The sequence below is a fragment of the Marmota monax genome, unplaced genomic scaffold (genome assembly GCF_021218885.2).
Source record: "Marmota monax isolate L192 unplaced genomic scaffold, Marmota_monax_Labrador192_F-V1.1 WCK01_AAM20220418_F8-fsc00284, whole genome shotgun sequence".
In the NCBI taxonomy this organism is placed as follows: Eukaryota; Metazoa; Chordata; class Mammalia; order Rodentia; family Sciuridae; genus Marmota; species Marmota monax.
In genome coordinates this window covers 1,128,434-1,149,365 of record NW_026694275.1, presented here as the reverse complement: position 1 = coordinate 1,149,365, position 20,932 = coordinate 1,128,434, and the positions used below count along the sequence as shown (strand labels likewise).

General features: G+C 36.1%; 1 protein-coding gene across 3 annotated transcripts in view; it reads left to right on the top strand.

Moving 5' to 3' along the window:
• Kif4a (kinesin family member 4A) overlaps positions 1–20,932 on the top strand; it is a 144,372-nt gene that overhangs the window by 94,825 nt on the left and 28,615 nt on the right. For all 3 annotated transcript variants that reach the window (XM_046467084.2, XM_046467083.2, XM_046467082.2), the window contains exons 19-20: positions 5,832–5,915; positions 6,395–6,508. In XM_046467084.2, the coding sequence (XP_046323040.1) occupies positions 5,832–5,915; positions 6,395–6,508 (198 nt within the window). The remainder of the gene's footprint in view (positions 1–5,831; positions 5,916–6,394; positions 6,509–20,932) is intronic.

The following is a 20,932-nucleotide window of genomic DNA, read 5'->3' as shown; positions in this document are numbered from 1 at the left end:
TAGTAAGTTTACACAATACACATGTGAGTAATGTGCTGCATTATGATGTCACTTGATAGTAATTTTTCAGCTCCTTTATAATCTGATAGAACTACCACCATATGTATAATCTATCATTGGCCAAAATGTCATTATGTGGTACATTTCTCTGTGAATATACATAGACACCTAACAATAGAGCCTCAAAATGTATGAAGCAAATACTGACATAATTGAGCAGAAACCAACACTTGTATGTGGAGTCAACATCACATGCTAGTTCAACATCACTAGCATTTCAAGAAATGCAAATTAAAACTACTGAGATTTTATCTCACTCCATTGAGAATGGCAATCATCAAGAACATAATTATCAATAAATGTGCAAGGATGTGGGGAAAAAGATACACTCATACATTGCTGGTAGGACTGCTAATTGGTGCAACTACTATAGAAAGCAGTATGGAGATTCCTCAGAAAAGTTGGAATGGAGCCTCCATTTGACCCAGTTTTTCCACTTCTCAGCATATACCCAAAGGACTTAAAATCAGCATTCTATATGATATGGCCACATGAATGTATATAGCAGCTCAATTCACAATAGCTAAGCTATGGGACTAACCTGGGTGCCCTTCAGCAGAAAATGTGGTATATTTACACAATGGAATATTATTCAACCATAATGAACAATGAAATTATGGTATTTGCTGGTAATGGATGGAACTGGAGGCTGTCTATCATGCTAAGTGAAATAAGCCAATCCCCCCAAAAAAACAAAGTAGGAATGTTCTCTTTGATAGGTGGATGGTGACTCACAATAGGCAAAGGTGGGGGTGGGAATAGAAGTTCACTCTATTGGATGGGAGGAATTGGGGGAGGGGATAGGAATGGGAAAGACAGTGGAATGAATCTGACATAACTTTCCTATGTTCATGTATGAATACACGATCAATGTAACTCCCCATCATGTACAACCACAAGAATGGGAAGTTATACTCCATGTATGTGTGATATGTCAAAATACATTCTAATGTCATGTATAACTACAAAGAACAAATTAAATAAATACAAAAATAAATTCTGCAGAGAAAAGCTGAGGTCCAGACGCCTTCACAGGTAAGTACTATCAAACATTTAAATAAGGAATAATACTGATTTTTAAGACAGTCCTCCAAAAAAATAGAAGCAAAAGGAAATCTTCCCAACTCATTCAGTGAGGCTAGTGTTACCCTGGTGTCAGAAAAAAGACCTCACGAGAAAACTACAGACCAGTAAGTATTTCTTATGTGTGTATATGGAATCAAGAAACATCCAGTGTGTGTACAGGATGATACACTGGGACCAGGTGAAGTTTATGTGATTAATGCAAGAAGTCTTATATAACATCTGGAAATTAGTTAATATAATATCAGTAGAACAAAAGACAAGAACCACATGATCTTCTCAGAAGAAGGAGCATATGGCAAAATCCAACACACTTTCATTATAAAAACTTTTACTCAAGAAACTAGGAATAGAAGGATATATTCTTTCATAAACCTGATAAAGAATATATTTGAAAAACCCACTGCTAGCATTATACTTAATGATGAAAGACAGAAAAATTTCCCCCTAATATCAGGAGCAAGACAAGGATATTTGCTCTTGCCACCTCTGTTTAGTATTTCCCTGGAGGTTCTATTCAATATTTCCCTGGAGCCAGCGAAACTATCTCTGTTTGCAGATGACACATTCATGTTCGTAGACAATCCTAGAGAATTCACTAAATGTCCATTAGAACTAAGGTTCTGCAAATTTGCATGATACAAAATCAATATAAGAAAATCTATTTGAAGTTAAAATTTAAAAAAAACAAACAGGGCTGGGGATGTGGCTCAAGCGGTAGCGCGCTCGCCTGGCATGCGTGCGGCCCGGGTTCGATCCTCAGCACCACATACAAACAAAGATGTTGTGTCCGCCAAAAACTAAAAAATTAATATTAAAAAATTCTCTCTCTCTCTCTCTCTCTCTCTCTCTCTCTCTCTCTCTCTCTCTCTCTCTCTCTCCTCTTTCTTTAAAAAAAAATTTAAAAAAACAATTCCATGCTAGGCCCAGTGGTACATGACTATGATCCCAGCATCTTGGGAGGCTGAGGCAGAAGGATTGCAGGTTCAAAGCCAGCCTCAGTAGAATAGAAATGAGAATCTAGAAATAAACTCACGCGTTCATGGCCGATTGATTTTTAACAGTGTTGCCAAGAATTATTGGATCACATGGTACCTCTATATTTATTTAGTACTGCCAAACTGTTTGGCAAAGCAGCTGTACCATTTTCTCAACCCACCAGTAATGCATAAAATTTTCAACCTCTTGACATTCTTGCCAATAGTTATTATCAGTCTTTTATTCTAACCGTCTTTGTGGGTGTGAAATGGAATCTTGTTGTGGTTTTGATTTGCATTTCCCTGATGGCAAATGACATTGAGCACCTTTTTGTGTGCTTATTGCTTCACTCATTTTAAACGTGGGTTATCTTTATTACTGAGTTGTAAGAGTTCTTTATATGTTCTGGATACCAGACCCTGATAGCAATATGATTTGTAAATATTTTCTACCATGCTGTGGATTGACTGTTCACTTTCACGATGTCTACAGTGCACAAGATTTTAATTTTGCCGAATGTAATTTTTTCTTTGGCTGTTTGTGCTTTAGGAATCATATCAAAAAAAATGTCTAATTCAAAGTCACAAATTCTTTTTCCTGAGAGATTTGTAGTTGTAGCTCTTACATTTAGATTTTGATATATTTTAATTTTTGTATATAATGTGAGGCAAGTTAGAACTTTATTATTTTGCACATGAATATCCAGTTATTTCAGCACCATTTGTTGAAAAGGCTATTCTTTCCTTACTGAATTGTTCTTCCCAACAGTGTATGAATTTATTTCTAGATCCTCATTTCTATTCCACTGTTCTATACCTATCCCTACACCGTACCACACAGTCTTAATTACTGTAGCTCTGCAGAAAGTTTTAAATTCAGGGAATGTAACATCTCGAAATTTATTCTTCCCTTTAATTGCTTTGATTATTCTGGGTCCCTTGCATTTCCATATGAATTTCAGGATCAGCTTATGGATTTCTTTGAAGAATCCAGATGTGCTTTTGATTGGGAATGTATTAAATCTGCAAGTCCATCTGAAGGATATTCCATCTTTAGAATATTAAGTCTTTCCATCCATGAACATGAACTATTTTTTTATTTATTTAGGTTTTCTTTTTTAAGTGTTTATTTAGTTGTAGATGAACACACAGTATCTTTATTTTTATGTGGTGCTGAGGATCGAACTCAGTGCCTCACACATGTGAGGCAAGCGCTTGACAACTGACCTACAGCTCTAACCCCTAGGTTTTCTTTAATTAATTCAATGTTCTGTAGTTCTCAGTGTACAAATTTTACACTTTTTTGCTAAGTTATTTCGAAATGTTTTATTCATATTGTTGCTATTATAAATGGAATTGTTTTCTTTGTCTTTTCTTTTTTTGGGGAGGGTGGCAGCTACCAGGGATTAAACCCAGGGATGCTTAACTATTTTTATTTTGAGACAGGGTCTCACTAAGTTGTTTAGGCCCTCCCACTCTTAATTCTGTCTGCCCAGGAGATATGGAAACATATGTCCATGCAAAATCTTATACATAGATGTTCAGAAAACAGTATTCATAATAGCCAAAAGTGGAGGAAACCTACTATCACCTGATAGATGGATAAATGAAATGTTGTATGTCTATACAGTAGAATATTATTCAATCATAAAAAGAAAGCACTGATAAATGCTACAACATGGGTGAACCTTAAAAATATGCTAAGCAAAAGAAGCAAGTCACAAAATGAAAAATGTTCTAAAATTGATTGTGATGTTCGGTATATCAACTCTGTAAATATGCCAAAGAACATTGAATCTTATGTTTTAAATGAGTGAATTGTATGACATGTGAATTATATCTTAATAAAACTTTTTTGCAGGCATGTCTATAAAGCATCTACCAGTTTACATCGTACAGGAATGTTTACTCCACATTGGCAAGGATCTTTATTTTGTATTCCCAGTGGCTTGTTCCCAATCATTGTTCAGTGATTGGCATAGATTAAGCACTTAATTAATGTTTGTTGAATGATTTTGATGTTAATAAATACAAAACCTGACTTTCAAAGAAACTAAACAGTAAGGAGAACACCAAAAATTACTCCATGCTTTTGAGAGACTAAAAAATCAGAGGAAACAGCTAGTTTGAAGTGATGGAGCTGGTTTTAGGAGACTAATCTGTGGGATGGAGAGACCTAAAAGAATAATGTTAGCTGAGTTCAAGGGACAAGTTGGGCTGGATTTAGTGGTAAAGGAGTTGTCTTACATAGATAAGAAAATTGAAAACACATGAGTAATGAGACCAGGGATATGGAGAAAATATAGAAAAAGAATGCTGAGACTCTCTTTATTTCATGTATAAATGAAGATGCTAAAATTTGTAAGGTTGAATAGAATTAGGATGCTGTGTCAGTTATAGGGAGTGCTAATGATTCCCAGAGAAGCCAAAGAAGATAGGCACTCTAAAGAGACCACTAGCTGTAATAAGTAGAGTTCAGGACAATGGTAGGAACTATCTGTAAGGGGATATGGAACAAATAATAATGACAAGTGGAAGCACTAAACATAGATCTCTCTTTCAACAAGTTTGATGGTAAGAAGAGTGTTGGGTTTTCTCTTTTCAATGGATTACTTTGGTCTTCTGGCTGTTTCCCTTTTCTTATATCAACACACGTTATATTTTATTATAATTATAAGTTGTTTATATTATCTAATAGTCTTTATAAGAATAGTAACCATGCAAGGTTAATCCCATATCCCCATGCCTAATGTATAAATAGTATTTGGGTTGAATGAAATGAATTTTTCTAATAGGCTGGCAAAGACATGACTAGAATGACTCACTAGACCATGCAGATTGGATAAGAAACAAGGGAAGCCAGAACGAGCTTAGTGGATTAATAAAATAGGTAAGGGGTCAATAAATCAAAGCAGTTAAATATTGTGTGGTCAATTGAAGCAGGCAATATCCAATAATATTTCTTGTTCTTTTTGATCTTTAATCTCTGAGTAGAGATGACATATTAAGTAATAAGCTGGTTTTGTTCTGGAATGAAAAACCTCTTCTTTAACTTCAAGTTACCTTAATTTTATAGGTGATTAGCTATATGATGGGCTTTCTTCCACTGGGTTTTATGATGGATGAACTAATAGTGAGTCCCAGCTCTGTCAATCAATAACTAACCTATGTGGAAGAGAAAGTTTATTAGATAGATGATCTTTAAGATTCTTTCCAGGTCTCACATTCTATGATATTATTTCCAATAATTGACTTAAGACTGAGACTTCAAGAATTTGAATATAGGGCAATAAAGTGGGGGGGAAACACCTCTGCTGTATATACAAATATGATTTATAGAACTAACAGGGTTTTGTTTGTTTGTTTCAGTATTCAGGATGGGACCCAAAGGCGCTATACCATTGACCCTACACCCCCAGCCTTTCTAAAATTTTAATTTTGAGATAGGATCTTGCTAAGTTGCTGAGGCTGGCCTCAAGCTTTCGATCCTCCTTCCTCAGCCTCCTAAATAGCTTGGATTACAGGCATGTACCACCATGCCCAGCTAGAACTACTGGTTCTTAACTCTGATAAGAGAAAATGAAGGTAGTTCACTGTATTATTGAATTTAGACTACATATCAAGGATGTCTTGAATAACATCTTAGTTACATTACAAAATATTCTTTTACCTACCTGAACAGGAATTAAGATCTGACATTTTTCTTACCAGGACCGTAAGAGGCAATATGAACTGCTCAAACTTGAAAGAAATTTCCAGAAACAGTCCAATGTGCTCAGACGTAAAACTGAGGAGGTAAGTAAGAAAATCCAGTCTGCTGGGTAAAATGTACTGTAGTCCTCAAGCTTAGATGCTGGCAAAATAATATCCTTAAAAAGAGCCAATGTCCTAAGAAACCAGGGTCATTAATCTTGACCAGTAATTCCTAAATCTTGATCTCTTTTTAATGTTATAAACTGAGCAGATTAAACTCTGATGGAAAATGCTACTATGCAAATAAGGATTTTTTTTCCAATTGGGCCTCTTTCCAAAAAACACAGTAATATTGATATATGACATTTCCAGTCTGCATAACTGCCTTGAAATATATTCCTCCCCTGTGCACTAACAGAGTGGCTATTTATCAATTTTATATCCATGGAGATTTATAAACCTGGCACCTATAGGAATTCAAACCTAGAACTTTTTATCTTTACCAATATACTGAATATATGCTGGAAAATGTTCTTCTTATTACCCTTCATTCAGCATAACTATGTGCCATTTTTATTTAGGCAGCAGCTGCCAACAAGCGTCTTAAGGATGCTCTCCAAAAGCAGCGAGAGGTCGCAGATAAGCGGAAAGAGACTCAGAGCCGTGGAATGGAAGGTGTTGCAGCTCGAGTGAAGGTATGGACAGTTTGAACTACCATTTCTCATGTATACTGGGGATAAGAAAAAGTGGGAACAGGTTTTCTTTGGATTTAGAAATAAATAGTATCAAATTTGAAGTTCTACCTGAATGCCTTATTGCCTAAAACATGAATATCTTCAAACTGTTAAGGACCAAGAGTATAGAACCCTTTCTATCCTTGCCCATATTGAGATTCAGTTATTTTTTTAACAATTTATTGAGGCATGCTTGATATTCAATAAATTGTACATATTTAAAATGTACAAATTGGTGAGTTTTGGTGCATGTCTGCACCTGGGAAATCATTACCATAATCAAGTTAGTGACAATGTCCACTATCGCCCCAAATTTTCTTTCTTTCCATCCCTGGCACACCCCACTCCCCAGTCCAGGCAATGTTTGCCTGGAATCCCCAATTAATCTGATTCTGTCATTATAGATTTGTTTTTATTTTTTACAATTTTGTAAAAATGAGACAATACATTATGCATTTTTCTGGCTTTTATTCAACATTATTCAGAGTCATCTATGAAATTACATGTATCATTGTTACTTTTATTATTGAGTGGTATCCTATTCATTTTATGTATACACCATAATTTGTTCATCTATTCACTTGTTGATGGATATTTGTTTTCAGTTTGGGGCTATTAGAAATATTAGCATTTATGTACAAGTCTTCATGTGGACATGTGTGCTTTTTTTTTTAATTGGGTGTTCAAAACATTACAAAGCTCTTGACATATCATATTTCATACATTAGATTCAAGTTGGTTGTGAACTCCCAATTTTACCCCAAATACAGATTGCAGAATCACATCGGTTAGGACTAGTATTGCTTTCTGATATGGTGAGTGTATGTTTTAGTTTTTTTTAACTTTATTTTATTTATTTATTTTTATGTGGTGCTAAGGATCAAACCCAGGGCCTTGCACATGTGAGACGAGCGCCCTACCGATGAGCCATAACCCCAGCCCCTGTTTTAGTTTTTAAGTAACTACCAAATTGTTTTAGTTTTTAAGCAACCGCCAAATTGTTGTATCATTTTACATTCCTTCTACCAATGTATGAGGGTTCTAATTGCTCACATTCTCACCAATACTTAATATAGTCAGTCATTTATTTATTTATTTTTGGTACCAGGGATTGATCCACTGAGCCAAGTCTCCAGCCCTTTTTAAGATTGTTTTTATTTGTTTTAATTAGTTATACATGACAGTAGAATGCATTTATGCACGTTGATATATCATACATAGATGGGATATAATCTCTCATTTGTTTGCCTTTTTTTAATTTTATTTTGAGATAAGGTCTTGCTGAGTTGCTTAGGGCCTTGCTAAATTGCTGAGGTTGGCTTTGAACTTGGGATCTTCCTGCCTCAGGCTCCTGGGCCGCTGGGATTACAGGCATGTGCCACTGTGCCCAGCTTCACTTTGTACATTTAAATTTTTGACCTGTCTGTAGTTTGTTTTGGCAGAGTGGATGCAATTGAGGACAGGGATGGACTTTTCTGTTTTCTTAGTCTGTGATATTCTGGGTCTCTGAAGTGATTGTTCTGGTGGTGGTCTGAGTCTGGGTGGCAGGCACTGTTTCCTCGGATACAAACTGGACTGTGCCAGGGGCCATTCCCACCGTGCTGGTCAGCTGGCAGCTGCTCTGCTTGTGAGCTACAAAGGCATCTAGGTTGTTAAACTGCTGCTTGCAGATACCGCAGATGTGGATGTCTGGAGTCAGTTCAACCAGCACAGTTGTGCTGCCTGGAATTTGCACGGAGCCCAGAAAGCTCTTGCCCTCACCGCTCGCATTCATGGCCGCAGACTGGGAGGTCCCCAGCTGGCTGCAGTGCCAGGGCAGGGGGGAGGGGGGCTCTGCTCTACATGGTGCAAGGACTTTTCCTTTTATTTTTTCCACACCCCCCAACCTTCCTTCTCCCAACTCTGCGAGGCCGGGAGGACACATGATAATTTCTCATTTTTCTGAGTATACATGTTTCAGAATCATATTGGTCATGTAGTCACATATATACATACAGTAATAATGTCTGTTTCATTCTACTATCTTTCCTATCTCCACATCCCCTCCCCACCCCTCCCATCACTTCCCTCTACCTAATCTAAGGTAACACTATTCTTCCCTAGTGCCCCCTGCTTTATTGTGAATTAGCATCCACATATTAGAGAAAATATTCAGCCTTTGGTTTTGTGGTATTGGCTTATTTCACTTAGCATGATATTCTCCAACTCCAACCATTTACTGGCAAATGCCATAATTTTACTCTTCTTTAAAGCTGAGTAATATTCCATTGAGTATATATACCACATTTTCTTTATCCATTCATCTATTAAAGGACACCTAGGTTGGTTCCATAGTGTAGCTATTGTGAATTGAGCTGCTATAAACATTGATGTGGCTGTGTCACTATAGTATGCTGATTTTAAGTCCTTTGGGTATAAACCAAGGAGTGAGATAGCTGGGTCAAATGGTGGCTCAATTCCCAATTTTCTGAGGAATCTCCATACTGCTTTCCAACATTTTGCAGTATGAGTGTACTTTTTTCACCACATCCTCGCCAACATTTATTGTGGCCTGTATTCTTGATGATTGCCATTCTGATAGGAGTGAGATGAAAGTAGTTAGGAGTGAGATGAAAGTAGTTTTGATTTGCGTTTCTCTAATTGCTAGAGATGTTGAGCACTTTTTCATATATTTGTTGATCAATTGTATTTCTTCTTCTGTGAAGTGTCTGTTCAGTTCCTTAGCCCGTTTATTGATTGGGTTATTTGTTTCTTTGGTGTTAAGTTTTTTGAGTTATTTAAATATCCTAAAGATTAATGCTTTATTGGAGGTGCATGTGGTAAAGATTTTCTCCTAATCTGTAGGCTCTCTCCTCACATTATTAATTGTTTCCTTTGCTGAGAAGAAACTTTAATTTGAATCCATCCCAATTATTCATTCTTGATTTTACTTCTTGCGCTTTAGGAGTCTTGCTAAGGAAGCAGATCCTAGGCTGAGGTGGTGAAGATTTGGTCCTGTTTTTTTCTTCTATAGGCACAGGGTGTCTGTTCCAGTGCCTAAGTCTTTGATCCACTTTGAGTTGATTTTTGTGCAGGATGAGAGAGAGAGGTTTAATTTCATTGTGTTACATATGGATTTCCAGTTTTGCCAGCACCATTTGCTGAATAGGCTATCTTTTCTCCAGTGAATGTTTTTGGCACACTTGTCTAGTATGAGATAACCATATTTATGGGTTTGTCTCTGTGTTCTCTATTCTGTACCATTGGTCTACAAGTCTATTTTGGTGCCAATACCATGCCATTTTTTGTTACCATAGCTCTATAGTATAGTTTAAAGTCTGGTATTGTGATGCCTCCTGGTTCACTTTTCTTGCTAAGGATTGCTTTAGCTATTCTGGGTCTCTTATTTTTCCAAATCAATTTCATGATTGCTTTTTCTATTTCGATGAAGAATGACATTGGTATTTTAATAGGAATTGCATTAAATCTGTATAATACTTTTGGTAATATGGCCATTTTGACAATATTAATTCTACCTATCTAAGAGCATGGGCACTCTTTCCATCTTCTGAGGTTTTTTTCAATTTCTTTCTTTAGTGTTCTGTAGTTTTCATTGTAGAGATCTTTTACCTCTTTTGTTAGATTGATTCCCAGATGTTTTTGTTTTATTTTTTGGGGGGGGTGGTTTGAAGTTATTTTGAATGGAGTAGTTTTCCTAATTTCTCTTTCAGTGGATTCATCACTGATGTATAGGAACGTGTTTGATTTATGGGTGTTGATTTTATATCTTGCTACTTTGCTGAATTCATTTATTAGTTCTAGAAGTTTTCCGGTCGAATTTTTTGGATCTTCTAGATATAGAATCATGTCACCAGCAAATAGTAATAGTTTGAGTTCTTCTTTACCTATCCCTTTAATTTCTTTCTTTTATCTAATTGCTATGGCTACAGTTTCAAGGATGATGTTGAATAGAAGTGGTAAAAGAGGACATCTTTGTTTTGTTCCAGTTTTTAACGGGAATGCTTTCAATTTTTCTCTATTTAGAATGATGCTGCCCTTGGGCTTAGCATATATAGCTTTTACAATGTTGAGGTATGTTCCTACTATCCCTAGTTTTTTTTAGTGTTTTGAACATAAAGGTGTGCTGTATTTTTTTCAAATGCTTTTTCTCCATCTATTGAGATGATCATATATGATTCTTGTTTTTAAGTCTATTAATATGATGAATTGCATGTATTGATTTCCATATGTTGAACCAACCCTGCATCCCTGGGATGAATCCCACTTGATTGTGGTGCACTATCTTTTAATATGTTTTTGTATGCAATTTACCAGAATTTTATTGAGAAGTTTTGCATCTATGTTCATCAGGGATATTGGTCTGAAGTTTTGTTTTGTTTTTTCTTGATGTATCTTTGTCTGGTTTTGGTATCAGGGTGATATTAACCTCATAGAATGAGTTTGGAAGGGTTCCCTCCTTTTCTATTTCATGGAATACTTTGAGGAGTATTGGTTAATTCTTCTTTGTAAGTCTTGTAGAACTTGGCTGAGAATTCATCTGGTCCTGGGTTTTTCTTTGTTGGTAGGCTTTTGATGGTATTTTCTATTCCATTATTTAAAATTGATCTGTTTAAAGCATGTATGACCTCCTCATTCAATTTGGGTAGGTCATATGCCGCAGTCTGGCTGGGCACAAAATCACGAGCCACCACACAGCTTGTAGATTCAAACAGCAACTCTTTATTCCCGAACTCACACCAGCCGTCTACAATCACGTTCTGGGGAAATCCACGTTCTCTGCCCAAATCCACCCCCACTGGGCTTCTGTCTCCCAAAAAATACTGTCTGAATCCCATGAGAACTCAAGGGGAACTCAGGCAGCAGGATACGCCCTGTTCCCAGCAGGAATAACCTTAAACCTGGAACCACCCTAAACCCAGATTGTCCTAAACCGGGAACGCCCTAAACCTGGATCCGCCCTGGTCCTTGAGCAAGGTCACCTTAGATGCAATGTCACTGCAAAATGTCCTATTTCCAGGAGTCCTTCCACTAAGCAACATGGGGTACGCTGGCAAGGAAATTGTCATACCTACTTGGCTAATGGCTCCCAGCAGTCATATGTCTCTAGAAATTTGTTGATGTCTTCAATATTTTCTATTTTATTTGAGTATAAATTTTCAAAATAGTTTCTAATTATCTTCTGTATTTCAGACAGGTCCATTGTGATATTTCCTTTTTCATCTTGTATTTTAGTAATTTGAGTTTTCTCTCTCTTTCTCTTTGTTAGCATGGCTAAGACTCTGTCAATTTTATTTATTTTTTCAAAGAACAAACTTTATGTTTTGTCATTTTTTTCAATTGTTTCTTTTGTTTCGATTTCATTAATTTCAGCTCTAATTTTAATTATTTCCTATCTTCTACTGCTTTTGGCTTGATTTATAATTTCATCCTTGATTTCTTCTACTATCCATTCATCATTCAATTGTGTATTATTTAGTCTCCATTTGTTACAGTAGCTTCTATTTTTTATTTTTATCATTGATTTCTAAATTTCATTCCATTGTGGTGTGATAGAATGCAAGTTATTATCTCTGTTTTTTTATGTATTTACTAAGAGTTGCTTTTGGATAAAATATGGTCAACTTTAAAGAAGGAGCCATGTGCTGCTGAAAAGAAAGTATATTTGCTTGTTGATGGATTAAATATTCTGTATATGTCTGTTAAGTCTAAATTATTGATTATATTATTTAGTTCTATAGTTTCCTTATTTAGTTTTTGTTTGGAAGCTCTGTCCAATAGTGAGAGAGATGTGTTAAAATCACCCAGTATTATTGTATTGTGGTCTATCTGACTCTTGAAATTCGGCACAGTTTGTTTGAAGTACATAGATGCTCCATTGTTTGGGGCATAAATATTTATAATTGTTATGTCCTGCTTATATATACTTCCTTTAAGAAGTATGAAATGTCCTCCTTTGTCTCTTCTGATTAATTTTGGTTTGAAGTCTACTTTATCTGAAATGAGAATGGAAACCCCTGCTTGTTTACAAAATCCATATGAGTGATGTGTTTTTTTTTTATCATCCTTTCACCTTCAGCCTGTGGATGTCTTTGCCCATGAGGTGAGTCTCTGGAAGACAGCATATTGTTGGGACTTGCGTTTAATCCAATCTGCCAGTCTATGTCTTTTGATTGATGAGTTTAGGCCATTAATATTCAAGGTTATTATTGAGATATGATTTGTATACCCTGTCAATTTGATTGATTTATTTATGGTTTTTGATTTGTCTTAGTTTCTCATTTGGTTGAATGTCCCTTTAGTGTAGATCCTCCCTTTGCTGGCTTTCACTTTTTTTTTTCACTTCATCCTCATGAAATATTTTGTTGAGAATGCTCTGTATTGTAGGCTTTCTCGTTGTAATTTCTTTTAATTTTTGTTTATCATGGAATGTTTTAATTTCATCTTCAAATCTAAAACTTAATTTTGCTGGATATAAAATTCTTGGTTGGCATCAGTTTTCTTTCAGAGCTTGAAATTTTTATTCCATGCCTAGCTTTGAGGGTCTGGGCTGAAAAATCAGTTGAGATCAGAATTGGTTTCCCCCATTATGTAATTTGATTTTTTTCTCTCACTGCCTTTAAGATTTTGTCTTTATTCTCTGTGTTAGCCATTCTCATTATAATGTGTCTTGGTGTGGGTCTGCTATAATTTTACACATTTGGGGTCTTGTAAGCGTCTTGTATTTGATTTTCCATCCCATTCTTTAGGTTTTGGGAATTTTCTACTATTATTTTATTGAAAAGATTGTGCATTCCTTTGGTTTGTATCTCTGCTCCTTCATCTATTCCCATAACTCTTAAATTTAGTCTTTTCATGTTATCACATAATTCTTGGATGTTCTATTCATGGCTTCTTACTATCTTCTCCACATTTTCAACTCTACTTTCAATATATTATATATTTTGTGTTCATTGTCTGAAGTCCTGTCTTCCAAGTGGTCTAGTCTGTTAGTGATGCTTTCTATTGAATTTATAATTTAGCTTACTGATTCCTTCATTTCGAGGATTTCTGCTTTTTTTTCACAATCTCTAACTCTTTATTGAAGTGGTCTTTCATTTCCTGTATTTTTTCTTTGACTTTACTCCTTATGCTATCCTTTACCTCACATGTCAATTTAACTATATACAATCTGAATTCCTTCTTGAACTCTTTTTTCTACTGTGTTATCAGTGGCTTCTGTTGTTGAAACATCTTGGTTTGTTTAGGGTGCTTTATACCTTTGGGTTTTTTTCATGTTTCACTCTACTACTGAGCCACAAAATGTTTTCCCATCTAAAAGTATGGATCTAAGGCAGGATAAATTCTACCCTATAGACCTATAGTGTCCTTGAAGGTTTCCAGTGCTTCACCTTACAGCATACACAATATATAGCCTTAAACCTAATAGCTCCCACTAAGGCATCTACTGCTTTCTCGCATTAAACTAAAATGATGAGTTCAATAACTATCTATAGTACAAACAGAATATTTGTTAAAATGATTTACAATTTCAAATGGTAGATGGGAAAACAGAGGTAATGCAGTATGCAATATTCTCGAGGGAGGAAGAAAGAAGCTACAAGTAAAAATTCATGGGAAGAGTGGAAGAGGAGCCGAAAGAGATTGGCTGTTGGTTGGAGAAAAATTGGAAAGAAAATAGACAAAAGAGAGGAAGAATATTAACAAAGAGAAAAAATTAAAGATGTAAGAATATAATAAAAATGCAAAACACCATTCATATATCATTGTCCTCCACACACTGATGCATAAAAAACATGCTGTTCCAAATATGGTGGAGATTAGTGAATCAAAAAATAAAATAAATCTTTCTGGAAAATTGAACTATCTCTGTCAGTGTTCAACAGTTTCTCAGCCCTGTCTCTGATATCCCTCTGGATCCCCAAACCCAGATCAGCCCTCACAAACCCAGTCTCTATCCCACCGAAATGGGCTTCAGATACCTCAGGATCAGCCATGCTGCAGTCCCAAGATCTCACTGCTGCTCCTACTTGCAGAGAGAGCACCAGGGATATACTCATGCAAAGGAGCAACCCTGAGATGCAGCAGCAAGACAAGGGCCACTAGCACTCTCAGCAGGAAGACCCCAGGCTCCTCCAAACCTGCAGGCACTCCACACTGGACCTGCAGGTCCCAGCTGAAGTCCCCAGACAGAGGTTCTTGTGGTGGTAAACTTGCTGGCACCCAGCCCCCAGGCCCTGGCTGGTGTCCTAAAATGGGTTCAGCCACATGCAACCAAACCTGGAGTCTCCCCTGAAGAAGTCCTGTAGGCTGTGGTGGCAGCGGCAGTGGCGGTGATTATTGGCATCAGGCAGCACGTCAGTAGTAGTGGCAGCTGCAACTGCAGCTGTGGGGGCAGGATCACCAGATGATCTCTAGGGTTCAGCAGCAATGTCGGCTTTAGTTGCATCTAGGGCAGCGGTTTCTTCTGTGGCAGCACAGCACTCAGAAAGAAGACCTCCAGGCGACCTCAGGCTGGCAGCAGCTGAATCAAAGGCAGCAAGGCAGTAGCCATGTAGGCAGCAGTTCCCCAGCCCTTTTTTGTATTTTATTTAGAGACAGGGTTTTTGCAATATTCTTGAGGAATATTGCAAATATTGCTGAGTTGCTAAGTGCCTCGCTAAGTTGTCGCAGCTGGCTTTGAGCTTGAAATCCTCCTGCCTCAGCCTCCCCACTCTCTGGGATTACAGACATGCACCACCATGCCTGTCAATCTTTTCTTTTTTAAAACCACCTCCCCCCGCCCCCTCCCTCACACACATATGTACAACCCCACAGTGCAAGGCCAATCATTTTTTTTTACTTATTTTTTCTCATGCTGGGGTTTGAACCTAGGCCTTGTACATGCTAGCAAGTGCTCTACCACTGAACATTTATGTACTTGTGTGGTCCCATATGGTCAATCTTTCAAATTTTTAGCTGTTCTAGTAGGTGAATGGTGGTATCTCATTGTGGTTTTCATTTTCATTTTTATAATAACTTATGATGCTAAGCATCTTTTCATGTGTTTATTTGCCTCTGTTTTATTTGGGAAGTATCTGTCCAAATATTTTCCCCATTTTAAAAATAGGATTATTTATCTTTTTTTCCTATTACAAAGCTAGAATTCTTTATATATTTAAGATATATCCAACAGAAGGCTTCCATGCTTTTTATTTTCTCCCAGGCTGTGACTTACTTTTTTCATTTTGGAACAGTGTCTTTCAAATAGCATAGCTTTTTAATTTTGATACCATCCAATTTATTGATGATTTTTCTTTTATGCTTCATAGTTCTGTGTCCTATATAAGATTTTTTTTAAGTATTTCAGTTTTTTTAATACCTTTATTTTATTTATTTTTATGTGGTGCTGAGGATCGAACTCAGGGCCTTGCACATGCTAAGCAAGCACTCTACTACTGAGCCACAACCCCAGCCCCTATATAAGAATTTTTTTCGAGGCATTTTCATGCATACTTATAACCCCCCTCAGAAGCTGAGGTATGAGGATTGAAAGTTGGAGGCCAGCCTCAGCAACAGCAAAACCCTGTCTCAAAATAAAAATTTGAAAGGGCTGGGAATGCAGTTCAATGAAAGATTACCCCTGGGTTCAGTCCCCAGTACCTACAAAAAAATTTTAAAAGAAATCTTAGCCAAAACCATGGTCACTAAGGTTTCCTCCTAAGTTTTCTTCTAGAAGTTGTATATTTTTAAGTTTTACATGTAGATATATGATTCATTTTGACATAATATCTCTGCTGAAATTAAATGTCCATACAAATATTTCTGTTCCGTTTATCTACATGCCTACTTTTATGCCAATACCAAAATATTTTAATACAGTCCTTTTCAATAAGTCCTCGGATCAGGTAGTATAAGTCCCCCAAAGTTGTTATTTTGGGGAGAACTAGTTCCTCTGAATTTCCATATAAATTTTGAATCAGTTTGTCAATTTCTACAAATACAAAAACCTTCTAAGATTTTGATTAGTAATAAATAAAATTTGAGAGTTGACATCATGAGAATATTGAGTCTTTTGTGGTACATCTTTCAATTATTTAGGTTTTTACTTTCTCAGCAGTATTTTAGTTTTCAGTGTAAAATGTCATACATCTTTTATCAAACATATCCCAAAATCTCTCATATATTTATATTGTAAATCATATTTTTTATTTTCATTTTCCATTGTTTGGACACAACTGTTGATTCTCAGACCTTTTTTGTAGAGTTCTTAGGAACAGAAACAATGCTTATTTCTACTTAAACAAGCATTTCATCTGCAAAGAGGAACAATTTTATTTTTTCTTTTCCATCTGTGTGCTTTTCATGCTTATTGCACTTGCTAAAACCTCCAATACAATATCAGATAGAATAGGTGAAAGGGGACACCCTTGATTTGTTCCCAATCTTAGAGAAAAAGCATTTAATCTTTCACCATTAAGTAAGATATTAGCTATAGGTTTTTATATGTCCATTGTCAGGTTGAAGGAGTTCCTATCTATTCCTGGTTTGCTAAAGTTTTAATCACAAATAACTGATGGGATTTTTTAGAAAAATTTTCTGTATCATTAAAATGATCTTATGGTTCATTTGTTTTTTAGTCTGTTAGTGGCACTGATTTTTCCCTTATTTTATTAAGGCATAACTGACACACGGTAAAATTTTTGTTGTACAGATCTGTGAGTTTTGACCACATGTGCCATTGTGTAACCACCACTATCACCAAAATATAGAACAGTCATCCCCCAAACAACTTATCTTCTTCTTTGTAGTCAACTTCTATATCCCTGGCCCTTAGCAAACACTGTCATTATTGTTTTCCCCTCATATGAGCATCATAAATAGAAACATAATATGGCTTCTTTCACTTAGTATAATGCATCTGAAATTCATCCGTGATGTTATTTGTATCAGTACTTTGTGCCATTGTATTTGCTTTTCTGAGTAGTATTCCAGTGTATGGATGTACCACAGTTTGTTCATTCATCCACCTGTTGAAGGATAGCTTAGTTTTTTTTTTTCCCCCATTTTTTGACAAATATAAATTGTATTAGGGTTTTCCAGAAACACAAAACAAATAGGCTAGCTATAGACATGTGAGAGGGGATTTATTGGGGGAATTGGCTTACATGATTATGGAGGCTAAGAAGTTTCACAACAGTTCATCATCTGCAAGCTGGAAACTCAAGAATGCCTGTAGCATGATTCCATCCGAGTCTGAATGCCTCAGAATTAGGGAAGCCAGTGGTGTAACTTCTCAATCCATGGTTAATGATCACAGAGCCTGGAGTCCTCATGTCCAAAGTCAGGAAAAGAGTGTCCCACCTCCAGGAGAGAGAGAGAGGAAATGATTCTTCCCTGCCTTTTTTTTCCTGTCTGGGACACTAGCCAATTGGTTGGTGCCTACCCATTTTGAGTGTGGATCTTACTCACTTAGTTCAGCTACTCACGTACCAGTTTCCTATAGAAACATCTTCACAGACATTCCCCAAAATAACGCTTTACCTCTTCTCTAGGTATAACTTAATCCAGTCAATTTGATACTTAAAATTGATCATCACATTAATTAATCTTCTATTAAAAACCTCACAGGTCTCTGTAAATATTGGTAGTCATTTCACATGGGTAAATACCTAAGAGTATGAATGCTGGGTTATATGGTAAGTGTATACTTCACTTCATAAGAAACTGCCCAATTATTTATCAAGCTGCTCAATGCTGGTATATATAAATACAATTCATTTTTATATTTTAACTTTTATCTATGACTTATTACTCTGTTATCTTTTTCATAGGTTATTTGAGATTTTCCATGTAGACAATCATATCATTTGTAAATGCAGTTTTATTTCTTCCTTTCTAATCTATATGCCTTTTAATTATTTTACTTGCCTGGTTGCACCTGCTAGGACCTTCAGGATAATGTTGAATAGGTGTAGTGAGAGTAGACATGCTTCTCTTCTTCCTAATCTTAGGGTGAAAGCACTCAGTCTCTTACCATAATGTACGATGTTAGCTATAGGTTTTTCACAGATGCCCTTTAAGGAAATTCTTATCTATTATTGGTCTGCTGTAAGTTTTATCATGAATGGATTTTTTTTTCATTGTGCTGGGTCTCACACATGCTAAGCAAACTATACCACTATACCACCAGCCCCCATGAATCAATACTAAATTTTGCCAAATACATTTTGTCTCTAATTCTTTGATTTGGTGAATTATTTTGAATGATGTTCAAATGTGTATCAGCCTTGAGTTTCTTGGATAAACCCCATTTGATCATGATATATTGTTCTTTTTATGTCTTGTTGAATTCAGCAATATAACCAGTTCCTGACTCAGCTTAGGAGTCTTTATTTTTCAGTTGTATGAAAATGATATATATTCAGTAGAAACTACTTTGAATTTTGGATTTTAACTTTCAGGGTGCTAGAGATACACAGTAGGATACTTTTCTGTTTTGTAGTACTGGGGATTGAACTAAGGGCCTCATGCATGCTAGGCAAGTGCTCCGGTGGGATATTTTTTATGATGCTAGGCAGCAGCAGCAAGCTTCAGCTTTCAGATAGCCGTGTGATCACAAATGTAAATGACCCATACTCTATATGTACTCTCTTGCCAACATTTTTGGATGTTGTTTTATATTTTCATATTCCATCATGCCTACAGAACACCCATGTTTAGCTCCTGTATCTTTTCAGTCATTTTGTTTTTCGTTTCCAATACAGGATTCAATAAATTATATGAGATACTCAAAACTGGAGATCTGTTATTAGGGGCATAGACATTTAGGATTACTTGACCCCCTCACTATTATAAAATGAACTTTGTTATCTCTGATAATATTCTTTATTCTAAATCTATTTTTTTCTGATATTAATAAACCCTTTCAGCTTACTTTTGACTAGTGTTAAGGTTGGTATTTTTTACCCCTTTAATTTTAACTTATTTGTATCTTCACTTTAAAAATATGTTTTTTATAGGCAGCATATAGTTGCTTCTGTTATCTTCTTTGTTGATTTATATGTGGTTTTATTTCACAGATTTTGGTGCTTAGTTATTAGATACATAAACATTAAGGATTAAGTTCTCTTTTGAGAAATTGATTCCTTTGTCATGATGAAATCATCATTTTAATCCCTGATAGTATTATTTCATAAGAATCCTACTTTATTTGATATTAATGTGGCCACTCCAGCTTTATTTTGATTATGATTAGCATGGTATATCTTCATCAAAGATGGAAATGTTCTCAGGAATATGTACTGTTTGTTTTGTTTTGGGTTTTTTTGATGCTGGAGATTAAATGCATAGCTTTGTGCATACTAAGGATGCTGTTTCACTGATATACACTTCAGCCCCTAAGGTTACTTATTTTTTAAAATATTTTTTAGTTGTAGATGGACCTTTATTTTATTTACTTATTTATATGTGGTGCTGAGAATCAAACCCAGTGCCTCACACATGCTAGGCAAGCACTCTACCACGGAACCACAACCCCTACCCCCAAGGTTACTGTTTTACAAAGTGACTAAGGAGCCAGGTGTGGTGGTATGTGCCTGTAGTCCCAGCTACTTCGGAAGCTGGCTGAGATTATCACTTAAGAGTGGACAATAGAGCAAGACCCTGTCTCAAAATATAAGTAATAAAAAAGTGATTTTAGCAAGTTATGTTTTCTTTCTATAAATTCCCCTTCATGTACTTTAAAAGTAAGACTGTATATCTATTATTAAATGGAATAGATACTAGAGTCAGGTGTGGTGGCAGACTCCTGAAATCCCAACAATGTGAAAGACTGAGGCAGGAGGATTGTAAGTTCATGGCAAACCTTATTAACTTAGTGAGATCCTGTCTTAAAAATAAAAAAAAAAAATTATAAGGGCCTTGCATGGTGGTGCATACTATAATGCCAATGACTTGGGAGACTGAGGCAGGAGGATCACAAGTTTGAGAACAGCCTCAGCAACTTAGCAAGGCCCTAAGGAACTTAGCAAGACCCTGTCACAAAGTAAAATAAATAAATAAAATAAAATAAAAATGTCTGGGGATGTGACTCAGTGGTTAAACACCCCTGGGTTCAATTCCTGGTACCAAAAAAAGTGGGGTGCTCAGTGGTAAAGCATCCCTGGGTTTAATCCCCAGTACTGTAAGAGTAAAGATAGATAGATTAGACAGATAAATTGTCTTCAGTTCTATATCATGAGTAGTTAAAGGCAAAGAATAAATGTTTAGGAGAAAATGTAGAAAGTAAAGACAGGACAATAGAAATACTAGGATATCTGGGAAAATGCTTTCTGTAGAAAGCCTCTTTCTTGTGATCTTTTGGGGTATTGCTGTTAATGCCCTTTGAGACATACAAGTGTTGTTGGT